Source organism: Eubalaena glacialis, chromosome 2, assembly GCF_028564815.1.
Source record: "Eubalaena glacialis isolate mEubGla1 chromosome 2, mEubGla1.1.hap2.+ XY, whole genome shotgun sequence".
Classification (NCBI taxonomy): domain Eukaryota; kingdom Metazoa; phylum Chordata; class Mammalia; order Artiodactyla; family Balaenidae; genus Eubalaena; species Eubalaena glacialis.
The window spans coordinates 119,241,060-119,254,206 of record NC_083717.1 but is presented as its reverse complement, the minus strand read 5'-3'; the positions used below and the strand labels follow the sequence as shown (position 1 = coordinate 119,254,206).

General features: G+C 40.3%; 1 protein-coding gene across 5 annotated transcripts in view; it reads right to left on the bottom strand.

Annotated features, from left to right (window-relative positions):
* Window positions 1-2,586, bottom strand: part of RPGRIP1 (RPGR interacting protein 1) — a 62,995-nt gene extending 60,409 nt beyond the window's left edge. For 4 of the 5 annotated variants that reach the window (XM_061182337.1, XM_061182338.1, XM_061182340.1 and 1 more), the window contains exons 1-3: window positions 2,349-2,586; window positions 638-798; window positions 26-169 (exon numbers count right to left, since the gene is read on the bottom strand). In XM_061182337.1, coding sequence (XP_061038320.1) covers window positions 26-169; window positions 638-798; window positions 2,349-2,586 — 543 coding nt within the window. Of the gene's footprint in view, window positions 1-25; window positions 170-637; window positions 799-2,348 lie in introns of those variants that run through there. The other variant, XM_061182342.1, reaches the window with a different exon arrangement.
* Window positions 2,587-13,147: the final 10,561 nt, after the last annotated feature.

The window sequence follows — 13,147 nt, the reverse complement described above, 5'->3', positions numbered from 1 at the left end:
CTTCCTGTACCATCTTTTCCTGCACCTGATAACACACGTTGATCTTGCGCTGCAGAATAAGCATGTCTCTGGTCTTTTCTAGTTCCAATATGGTCTCTGCCTGCAATACTTGCAACTCACTGAACATCTGGGACAGTTTCTTTTCTTCTTGGTTTTTTGGTTCACAGGGCTACAGAGGAAAAAGCATCGGTAAAAGGGAGTATAAATATGATAGGTATAGTAATAACTATTCTCTACAGCAACCGTTGGTAATAGTAAAATACCAGCAGTAGAATCTACTCCAAAATGTAGAAGAGGACCTATGTTACTTTACAAGTGCTCTCTCCCCTAGTTCCTCATGTTCAACAGCAGCAGTGAGTAAGTTATACAATTTCCCATGGCTGTTTGCTCCTCAGCAGATCATTGCAAGTCCTCATCTGAAAAAAATTCTAAATTTTATGAGCTGTACAGTGTGGAAAAAGTCTGTGGAGCTCATGAAGCTATCTCTACTCTCAGCCTTCTCATATACTTCCAAATATTGTCCTCAGTCAGGACAAAATATTATTCAGTTAGTTTTCTAGTCCCTTCATCTTTTCAAGGGATATTTGCCAGCAATCCCTCTTGTAGAGGGGACTTGTTTGATTAAAGATGCTCTTACCTCTATCTGAGTGGTCTCTTGGAATAGAGCTGGGTAAGTGGCTGGTTCAGATTGCCAGTCAGGAGATTGGGAAATTGTGTCTTTATTTCGGATGTCCTCCACTTCCTGTTTATGCTTCTGAAGCAGGTTGGTGACTTCAAGCTTCAGATCCTTGTTTTGAGCTGGGGAAAAAAATAATACAGAAAGCTGAAACTCTGTAGTTACCAACAATCATATTAAAGTTGGCCCAAGTGTGAATTAAATTTTCCCACTAATGTTTAATTCATTTTATAAACTTGCCCGTAGAGAAGCAATTCTCTCTTATTTCTACAAAGGGGTTCTAGCTTATTGACCCTGAGTTGACATTTGGACTCCAAAAACAAACAAAAAACACACCTGCAGAACTGTAGTATGGAAGGGAGAACTACCACCACCACAACAAAATCAGAGCCACTTGACCGACTGGGATAGTCCAAACTTTTTGACAGCACCATTTAATTCAGTATCTCCCCAACCGTTCCCCAACTCCATCTGACTTCTATGCTATTGGCTCTCTGTGACACCCACCTCGACTCCGACCCTGAGCTGGAGGAAGGGAGGTTGGGTATTTGGACATTTCCATGTGTGTTTCAGGGAAGGAAGGTGATCAGCATTTAGTGTGATCATTTCAGTATCATGCATTACAGAGGAGGTTAGATTAGATTACCCACAAGACTTCACTTGTACTTCATACATACTACAAGATCCTTAGCATGCGCTCCTAAGCTTTATCCTTTTATGGTTCCTGACTCTATTTTTCTTGATGTCATATTTCTTTTCCTCCACTCTTTTATGTGAATATACTAGAATATGATGAAATGTAAGTTTGATAAGACTAAATATCAAGGTCCAGCCTAGCAAAAAGAAGGGAGACAAAGGTCTCTTTGACAGTATTTAAAAATCTTCAGAATAACTACTGTGATCCAAGAATTAAGACGGGGGAAAGGGCTTCCCTGGTGGCTCAGTGGTTAAGAATCCACCTGCCAATGCAGGGGACACAGGTTTGAGCCCTGGTCCAGGAAGATCCCACATGCCATGGAGCAACTAAGCCCATGAGCCACAACTACTGAGCCTGCGCTCTAGAGCCTGCCAGCCACAACTACTGAAGCCCGAGCACCCAAAGCCGATGCTCCGCAATAAGAGAAGCCACTGCAATGAGAAGCCCGTGCACCGCAACCAAGAGTAGCCCCCACTCGCCACAACTAGAGAAAGCCTGTGCGCATCAATGAAGACCCAATGCAGCCAAAAATAAATAAATTTTTAAAAAAAAGACAGGGGGAAATAGTAGTGGTAACCAAGAGCAATAATTTGCTTCTCAATTTCAGGCATCAGATGCTAAAACAAAACAATTCCCAACCACCCTAAAATGACTGATGAGAATAAAAGGCAGAAAAATTCATTTCCAACACTTTCAATAAATTAAGTGACTGTTTAAAAACATTATAAATTAAGAATTGGCATTCTCTCACATGGAAAGTCAATATGCAGGGAAAAGTATATGTGTGAGGTAGGTGTCATGCTTTCTTGATTGTGAATCTGACCTGACTGCCAGTGTTCTTATTCTAGTTATCCAGGACCCACACAAAAATAGGATCAAGTGATGGGATTGGAGAAATGCTGGCCCAAGTTCCCTTCTCCCAAACCAGATGTAGAGGATGCCTCATCTGAGAGAGCTCTTCAGGGCTTGACCTACCTTCCTCTCTTGACAGCTGAAGTAAGACTTTTCTCTTCTCCTCCAGCTCAGCATCCAGCTGATCCTGCAACTGAGAGACTTTCTGCTGTAGCTGTTCTCCTTGCTCATTGCTCCAGTGAGGCTGATTACCGCTATCCAGCATGCTGAAAATGGGAAGCAAGTAAGGAGGGAGGAGAGAGTTGTCAGATGGACACTCAAAGGTGGGTGATATGACGTCTTTATTACACAGTTTCAGCATCTCCTGGGCCTAGTTCATCATTCATTTCCCCACATGTTTTTTCTGCCCCTGCTTTCTCTGTAACTGTCATTTACCAACTGCCTTGGAACTTTTGGGTCCTATTGAGGAGTTGCTTAGTATCACTTCTGTTTAAGTCTCAAATAACCCCCTGGGCAAACAACGCATGTCATATCTATTTCCCAAGGAACTTCTCCAGCATGATGGCTTTCTTTAGTTAGGGAACTGTGTACCAAGACATTCTCAGGCCTGCTAGATTAGAAATAAGTAACAGAATATTCTTCTTTTCCTTACTCCATCCCTCTGTCTACTTTCGGTGGCTAGTTTAGAGAATACTTGCCTTTGAACTAGATTGTAGATTATTACACTGAAGGGCAGGAACTAAACTTTTCAATAACTGCAGCCTGCACACCACTATATCTAGCTGTCAGGGCGGACCCATCTTGAGTGTAAAAGACACATGGCCAGTTCTTGATTATTTATACAAGTGAAGTGACATTGATAATCAAGCAATTATTTCTGCTTATGTCTTTTTCCTTGTTATCATTTTAATAAATGTGGTCTAAAAACAACTTGTGAAACTAGTACTAAGATTTCTTGGCACTTCCTGCCCATACATTACATGATGATCCAAGAAGATAATGTTATGAATAATGAAGGGAAGAGGCCAATAGTAATGTTTACCACAGGGAGTCTTCAAAATGGGTAATCCCCACACTACCTTATTTCACTGAGTTGAAGAGCATCAGTTGTTCCCAGGATGCTCCCATGCAACCTCCCCAATCTACCCCCTGCTGCCTTTAACTTAGTAAGAAGGCACGTTTAATTTTTTTAAACTTACAGGTATTTTTAATTTCAAAATTACTATGTAAATATATGCTTGTGAAAAATTAAAATGATATTGAAGTATATAGAATAAAAGTGCCTCTTTGCCCTATTTCAGTCCTTTCATCTCATTAAAAGTTTGTGGATGCATACACACATCACATAAATTAGGTCACAATTAACACATTCTTTCGCAATTTGATTTTTCTTTTAATAGTATATCTTAGGCATATAGATCTATCTCATTTTTTACAGCTTTATACCGTTTCAACGTGGCGGTGCAACATGATTTATTTAGTCGATCCCTATCAGAAGAAATCTGGATGGTTTCCTTTTTTTTTTTACTATTACTAATTAAATTAACAATGTATTAATTAACATTCTTACTACACAGATCTCTTTGCACATACACAAGAGGATTTCTTTAGTTTTGATTCCAAAAAATGGGTTATCTGGCATAAAAGATATGCACGTTTAACATTTTTTTGATAGTGTCAAATTCCCTTCCAAAAATAGTCTGCCAATTTATATTCTCACTAACAGTACTGAGTACCAGTTTCCCTGTATCCTTATCGAGACTAGGTATTATGTTTATTTTTAAAATTTGGAAGGCACTTTTCAGTAATTGTCTTTTATAACAAAAAAATGTTCTGAGATCCAAACTTAGTACTCACTTTTCTAAGAGTTTGTCATAATTGTCATTCAGCAATTTTCGTTCTTTTTCCAAATCTTCAACTCTCTCCTGAAACTAAGAATGATAGTAGAGTGCCTGAGATAAGATTTTAAAATCTACTGCCTTGCACAGGGTCTCCCTTTTCTGTTGCAGGGTGGGACTTGGGTGGGAGATTTTCTATGTTCATCTCCTATGTCTATGAGGATCCATTCAACTATAAAGACTTGAACCAATTGAAGGTGTGATAGAAATTTTTATTGGAATTAATGAGGATTCTCTGAATTAAATTTTCATGGTGTCTGGGTTTCTACCGTTAGGGAAACAGCAGAACATTATAATAGAGAAAAGACTTTGGAGAACAGACATAAATATAAATCCCAGTTTTTCCCCTAATGGTATAATCTTGAGCAAGTTATTTAACCACTTGGAATCTCATTTTTCTTAGTTGAAAAAATAAAATACCCATATTTTTGCTAAGATACACTTTTTAACATCTCTGAAATTGGAATGTCACATACAACTGATGGTATCTTTCAATTATTATTGTTATTTACCTCTTTCAGTGTTATCTGCAGGATGGACACATCTTCCAGTTGGCTCTTCAAGCTCACAGCCTTCTTGCTCTCCTCCTTCAGCTCTGCCCTGAGCTCATTCACTTGGCTGAGGAGGGCATCATGGGCTGTACCCAGGATTCCCTCATTCTGGGGCAAAAGAAAAGTTGCTCTGGGAATGTCTATATCACTCAGCAGGAGAGGTCTCAAGATACAAACAAGTGGAGCATTCCCTAGTGGATGTCTCAAAGAAGGGCTTTGATTTATAGTATGTTTGCCTTTGCACTGTAAATTGACCTTGTTTTCCACCCTAGCGTTTCTCAGGAAGTACCATTTCCCTGTTAATGAGGATTTTCCACTCTGGGAAACTGTGATTTGTCACTGGAGCCTTAATTTTCCCAAGGTTCAAATTCAACCCTGATTCTAAATTAAGTGCCACCTTTCTCAGCTGCCTTTACCTTCTAAGCTATGTGAATGCTTTTTATGATGAAATATTTTTCCTTTTGCCCCTAGCAAAGTGACATGTTAACTCTAGAAGTTAAGTGCATTTTTCTGGCAGAGTTCCCAGCATGACCATGTTCCTTCTGGTGAGGAACAGTTGTGGCTGGTCATGTTGGGAACTCTGCCTTAGTGACTCTTAATCACGGACACTTACCTAGCTTCACCTGTACCCCACTCACAGAGGTGCAAATATTTAGTAACACCAGAGAAGGTTTGCAACAACTTTGCTATATCTCACCACCTCACACATGCTAGAGGACTACTCTTAGGAATTTTTGAACAAATGCTATAATTCTCTGTAGCAATAGGCTGAAAAATACTATTCCAAATATTTCTCAACTCAGATCTCATATTTCAATTTTTGTGAAAACAATGCAGTATCTTCAGATAATAGTGATAGTACCATTTGTCTCAATAAAAATTATATAACATAATAACTTTGATTTAGTTAGCTCAATTCTGGTGTTATGTTACTTGAAGATGAAGATTCATTTGGGTTTCATTCCTCTGATTACTAAGAAACAGAGAGTTAAGGAATGTTTATTAAGTACCTTCTGGAGCAGAGTTTCATATGCCTGAAAGAAAGAAAAAAGTATTATTCTATTGATATATCAACTTGATGTTTATTTTGATGTTTATAATACAAATGTTTAAATATTTATTTTAAAAGACGTTATAAAAAATTCCCATAAATCAAGTCAATTTGTGTGCCTGTTTACTAATTGCTGCTCCTTTTCCCCTGCCCTAGCTTGCCAGGCAGTCTGTGAATGTAATAAATGACACCATTTCTTTAAAAAGGATGAAGGGTCATTTATTCACATTTGCATTGCACTTGGTGGATTTTCTAAGAAGTATTTTTATTTTCAAACTAGGTGCCATCTCTTACTCATCATGCTCAGAAAGGTCTCTTTCCAGTTTTAGAAATAGAAAAAACAACAATAGCCAAACTCACTACAACAGCTACTATTATTGGTTGAGTAATTACTATGTGTTATATGTTACTGTGTGTTTCATTATCTCTTACATTATGATCATCATAATTGTTTCACATATATTATCTCATTTAATCCTTAACAACAAATCTGAGAGGTATTGTTATCTAAACTTTAAAAATGAGAAACCCAAAGCTCATAGAGCTAACTTGCCCAGAATCGCACAGCTTTCAAGAGGCTGAGGCAGAACTTTACCTCAGCCTGTGTGACTCCAGAGTCTGCACTACTGACCACATTTTACTGCTAAGGGATTAAGAGGATGCAAACTTATCTTAGTATATGTGTAAGCATGACTAGAAAGGTAAATTGCTTACAAAAAACAAATGGTAAAACCTACATTTTAGAAAATGATTCACCATTTTAGGTCATCTTTACCACTACCACTAATATGGGCAAGGACATTCAATTTAGAATGGCTTTCTCCCTTTCTTCCTTAAATGCAATGGAAGAATAGATGGATTTTTAAAAAAATCTAATTCCACAAATATGGCTATTTACCCATACAACTTGAAAATAACTTCCTTCCCAGATTTCCCATCCTTTTAGTGCTACCAAAGTTAACCGAATCAAAAGAATACAAGCATATGCACAGTTCTCTACAAAACATAGGTTTGGAGGTTGGCCTTGTACAGATGCCTTTAGTCCCAATCAAAACAGACATACCAAGGGCAGCACCAGCTGTAGCTAATCTCAATGAATGGCACCATCATTTAATCACCCAAGCTAGAGACCCAGGAGTCATCTCATTTCTCCTTTTCCCTCACCCACTCTACTTTGGTGATGAAGTCCGTTCTTCCACTTCCCGGACCTCTCCCAACACAGTCCTTTCTCTATGAGCCTCTCTCACTGCCTTGGTTGGGACCCTCATCCTGCCTCCCTTGGATCACTGTACTCATCTGTTACCTCCAGTCTTGTACCAGCCAACCTATCATTCACTCTGCTGCCAGATGATCTTTCCTGGTAGTTCTGTCATTTTTGAGAAGTTGAAAATTTCAGAAAAGTATAAGTACTATAATAGCAGTCATCTATAATTCTACTACTACCCAGAATTAATCATTATTAGTGCTTTATAATAGTTTCTTGAAAGTATTATTTTTTTACTAAAATGTATTTCAAAATATTTTGGACATTAAAAAAAGGCAAAGTGATCTCTTTGGGGAAAAAAAAAATTGATCATGTTATCAACTTGCTTAAAACCTTTCTGCAGCTCTCACTGTCTGTAGGATAAAGTCTAAATTCCTGATAAGACCTCCATGACCTGATCCCTGATGTTTCTCACCTCTGCGCCGTGGCCTACACCACTCTTCCCCCGGAAAGCCCTTCCCTGTCTTGCACGCTCATTAACACCTGCCAAACTGTCAGTATTTGGCTCATGAATAGAATGTCTTATGGATCCTTTTCAGATCCTGCGCCCCATCCTCTGGTGGATCTGAACATTCTCTCTTTTGTGTCCCACCCATACCCTGTTTGTGGATAGTTGTACTTGTTTACATCTTGTCCTCTCACTCTTGTAAGTTCCTTGAAGGCAGGAGCTGTCTTAATTATCTTTTTAATCTTTGTATCCAAGTGCTTTGCACAGTTCATGGTAGTCAATACATGTTTATTCAATAAAAGAATGCCAATCTATTATTTAGACCCTCTATGCCCTATTTCTACCATTCAGATATGAGTTTCCATTGTGTGGTAGTGAGAAGAGTGTGAGCCTCGATGCCAGATAAAACTGGACTCAAATCCTGCTCTGCCTCTTGCTATTTTTATAACTTGAGCAAGTTACTTAACTTCTTTGAGGCTCAGTTCCCTCATCCGTTAAATGTACTTACCTTGATGGCTGTTGTCAGGCTTAAATGAGATCATGATTCTAAGTATCTAGGACAGAGTCCATCACATAGAAAGTGCTCAGGAATCTGGTTTCCTTCCCCTCCCCTGTGACTGCTCGTGGCTCCCCAAGTTTAATTAAACTCTGGTTGTGGTTTTTGGCTTGGAACTTAACCTGGCACAAGGTAACCTCACTTAATTCCACCTTAGCAGGCAGGGCTTGAGCCTTCGTCCCAGCAGAGGGATAATGGCAAGTACTGGAAAAAGAATGGATTCTGAGTTGTAAGGCTTGGATTTGAACATCACCTATCTATTGTGTGACTTTCTTTTTTTTTTTTTTTAATTTAATTTTATTTATTTTTTTATACAGCAGGTTATTAGTCATCCATTTTATACACATCAGTGTATACATGTCAATCCCAATCTCCCAATTCATCACGATTGTGTGACTTTCGACAAGCAACTTAGTTTCTCTCCATTGTGGTCTCCCATGTGTAAAGTGGAGAAAATAATACAAATCTCTTAACTAATTGATTTTTTTCCCCCAAAAAGGCACAGCTGATGATGGCAACTCACAGCTTGAACTTCTGTTAATTGTGCTTTTGTCACTGCCAAAGAAGTATTCCTTTCATGTAAGAGCTTCTTAAGTTGAATCAGCTGTATATTCTCCTTAATGGAAGCTCTGGAGAAAGAAGACAGTGCTAAAATATCCTCTGTGAATGGACAGAGTTAAGTATCTTTCCCCCCATGGATATGGACAGGGACACAAAGGAAGATCGTTATTTCTGAACCTAAGAGATCATGTTTTCTTTATCATTTGAAAGGTACTGGGGGAGGATTTGGGTTCGCTAGACTCTGTCTCAGAGATTCCCAATTCTAGCTGCTGTGGGACGTTGACAGTGAAGGAGGCTGTGTGGGGAGAAGTGGCAGGGAGGTATACGGGAAATCTCTGTACTTTATGCTCAATTTTGTTGTGAACCTAAAACTGCTCTAAAAAATAAAGTCTATTTTTTAAAAAGTTTTCCAGGGACTAAAACAGACCAGCCACGTAAAAAAAAAAAAAGTTTTGCAGGGACTGATGCACAGTGGGGGCTGAGAACCCCCATCTGGTGATGAGGATGAAACAGTTTTCCTTCTATGAAGTGAAGCAGCAGACCTTTTATTATATATAAGCATCCCTTTTATGTTAATCCATTCCTTAACCACTTGGGCCTCCAGGTCTACTTCTCAGATTGAATTAATCCCAAGCATTCTCTTTTCCTCTGAGATGGAAGAAAGGTACAAACAAGAACCTCTTTTTCAGTTCATTATGGCTTGAGGCATGGAATGCCACACCCTTACCGAAGCTCTGCGGCCTTCTGAGCGCACTCCAAAGAGCTTCTCTGTGCAAAATTCTCATCTTTGGACCACATTTTCTCAGAAGACTTGGGTGGTTCTTCCACTTGCATAGTATCGCTGGTCATAATGTGGGCACTGTTAGGCATGCATAGACCAGTGAGTTTAATCATAATTATGACTTTGTTAAAAGAGGTTATACTGTTAGAATTAGGAATATTAAACACGAAAAGAAGAATTAGAAACCGCTGTTATAGGGGTTTAGAACTGGGCTCTCACATATATAAAAAGAACTTAGAGGAGTTAGTAATCTTGGCATATATGGAGGATAAACTTACCAAATATAGCTTTCCAGTGTCAAACAGAAATATAAGTGAATTACGACCTAAGGGGGAAAATATAAAGGGAAAGAGAGGGAATACCTTCAATTAAGGAAAGGGCCTTTATTTTCCTTTCCTTGGAAGACAAAGAGATGCTTATTTTCCATTTTTAAGCAATGAAGTTGGAATTTGACAACTTCCAAATTGGGTTGACTTTCATCTTCTCTGATTATTCTGGAAAGACTCAAAAATGGCAACATTCACTTGTTCCCTAAATGAGGTTTTTCCAATTAAAGTTGAAAGAGTAACAGCGCAGGATAAAGGAAAAGAACTCACTGTTCGCTGGGTTCACTGGATACTTCACCTCTGGCTTTTTCATTTGTCACATGTTCCTTGAATGTGGGAGGAGCTGTGTAGCTCAGCCTGTCCCTTGACTCTGAAAGTTTAGACAGAAGATGCAGACTCTGGCAACAGATTTTTCCAGAACCCCAATTGCTAGAAATGGAACACCAAGTGCTGGAAGTAGGGAGCCTTGAGATCTGGAGGAAATCCTTATATGACCAATGATCTCAGAGGGGCGCTTCTCAGGTTTTACTCTTGCATAGATATGCAACTACTGACTTAATAAGTCAGCGGGACTACAGACTCTCAAGTAGGTCAGTATAAAGGGGAAGAAGAGCAGGGACTGTGTGTCTAACTCTAACGCATCTTTGTCTCTAGTGCCTAGTATATAACTGGTATTCAATAATGCTGAAGTTAAACTGAATTGAAATTTAGACTTATTTAGTTTTTCTACTTTTAGCTGTTTTCACAAAGATTTTGTTGGCTCAAGGAGGGAACTTGAAAATATAGGACTGTGCTGAACAAAACCTAACATTGAGTCCCCAGGGTTAAGACACCCCATTCCCATGGACCTAAAACAGGGATGAGTAGGCCAGGTGAAGGAAATTTACACACAGCACTATATTTAATTCAGTGTTGGGTTCCATAGCAGCCAGAGACGCTTAGCCACTTGGGATACAGGAAGATGAAAATCTGCAGCTCCTCACTTAACAGCCTGATTACCAGGCCTGCACTTCAGGAATAGGCTCTGACAGTCTCTGAACCCATGGAATTGTATGCAAAGTTTTGTCTATGTGTGTGCATTTTTCTTGGGAGAATGCCTAGCTTTTGATCATGGTTGCAAAGGAGTCCATTTCCCCCAAAAGGTGAAGAAGCCCAGTTTTAGAGGCACAGGCCACTTAGCCCAGAGAACCAGGAGAGGGACTTGTCTTAAGATCACTGCCATTCACACCTAAGCAGGTCATCAAAGTTATCTCTGTTTTCCAGAGCCCTGCAGAACTTGACCAGCAAAGTTCCCATTTCCGGTGTCTGATTCTCCTCTCAGCAGTACTGCATGGTGAACTGAGAACTTTGAACTGGACATCCTACTCAGGAAAAAAAGATTTTAGGGAGGTAGAAAGGAACGAGAACAAAAGAACAAAATGGGCGTGGTGGGCGGAATAAAGCAGTGGGAGGAAAATGTGGCTGGCAAATCAATCCTTCCCAGTGTTTTGGCCCTGTCGGAGACTTGGCCCTGAGCCTCACCCTTCTTGGGTTTCTCGGCCCCCGCTGCCCCGGCGGTGTGGAGCTGTCTGTGTCCCGCGTGGACGCGAGGCTGGGTGCAACGGGGAGCAGGGGGGCCGACGCGCTGGAACTGCAGTTGCAGCCCGTGCAGCGGGGGACGCAGGTGCTTGGCGGGCCGCTGCCGCCAACCCGCGTTCTGCCGCCGCCCAGCAGGCCCCGAGAGCTGCTCCGCCGCTGCCACCTCGGCCTTCCGGTCCCGGCCTGCTCCAGCTGACCGGAGCAAGGCTGTCCTCATCCTGTGGGCAAAAAGAGAGCTGGTGGCTCGTGCCCTCTCCTTCTATGACAGTTACTATCTCCACAGTTTATCTGGTGGTTAATAATCTGAATTGATCTCTGATATAAACTTATGTGCTGTAGTCCACTATTTACACTTAAAAATTAATTTTCTGGGCTTCCCTGGTGGCGCAGTGGTTGAGAATCTGCCTGCTAATGCAGGTGACACGGGTTCGAGCCCTGATCTGGGAAGATCCCACATGCCGCGGAGCAACTAGGCCCGTGAACCACAACTACTGAGCCTGCGCGTCTGGAGCCTGTGCTCCGCAAAAAGAGAGGCCGCGATAGTGAGATGCCCGCGCACCGCGATGAAGAGTGGCCCCCGCTTGCCGCAACTAGAGAAAGCCCTCGCACAGAAACGAAGACCCAACACAGCCAAAAATAAATAAAGTAATTAAAAATAAAATAAAATAAAATAACAAATGTTCAAGTATAATTGGTGTCTAAAAAAAAAAAAAGAATTCCCCCACCCTTGGTATCTAATCAAGTTCCTTTCTAAAAAAAAAGAAAAAAAAAATTAATTTTCTGCCCCCAATACACTGTAACTCTTTCCGAGCAGGGACATCTTGGTGTCTGTCTTTGTTCATTCTGTTACAGTGCCCACACACTCTCTTAGTAAAAAATGAGGCAGTCCTCAATATATTCGTGTGTATACTTATTTTTAAATTATATACAGTTTCTTTTGTACTAATGAATTATGGTCATTATAAAACAGAAACAAAAATACTAATTTTTAACAGGGAGATAATTAAATATACGTAGAAATTTTAATATTTACTTCTCCAGTCCCAATTGTCCACACATTCCTGTATATGTGCCCACTCTAAGGATTATTCCTCTGTACCCACCCTGCTTACACCAAGCCTTACCTACAATGGATAGTCAATCACTATTTATTATCTTGACCTAAAATCATACTTTTAACCATTACCATCAGATTCTGTGTTCCCACTGCCTGCCAGTTCTGACATTTACTGACTATGTGGCCTGGGGCACGTCATTAACCTTTTGTGCTCAGTTTCCTCATCTATAAATAAAGATAAAAATAGTACCTGCTCATTGGATTGTTATGAGGATAAAATAAGTTAATATATATAAAGGGCTTTGAACAGTGATGGTGCGTTGTAAGCACTGTAGGAGTTAGCTATTATTATTACATATCATTATATCCCGATAAAGAGATCAAGGCATTAAACAGCTAGGTAACTTGCCCCAAGTCTGAGGGGATAGAATCCAATTTAGCCACTATCTATAACCTCAGGTACTTTTTGGTTACTGACCAACAGACAAGGTTTTGTGGCCCATGCAACCATCTGACTTCACTGGATTCTCCAGTTCTCCACAATATAAAAGAATCTCCAATTCTGAAGAGTGTTGGCATACAGTGGAAGCCTGCAATACTGTAGATTCTAAATGAAGCTCTGAACCACTCCTGGAGATTACCAATGAGAAAGCAAAGCAATGCTCTTGACATCGGGGAATTGGTCTGACATAGCTAGTCCTCAGTGTTGTTTGGTGGCCTGGCGTTCACAACTAGGCCATGTTATTGCGCTGTTGGACATAATCTCACAGAACAACAACATCACAGAAGGCCACTCTGAGACCATGACAGAGTGATACCAAACAAGGCCGCTGCATACTTTCGTCTCAGCC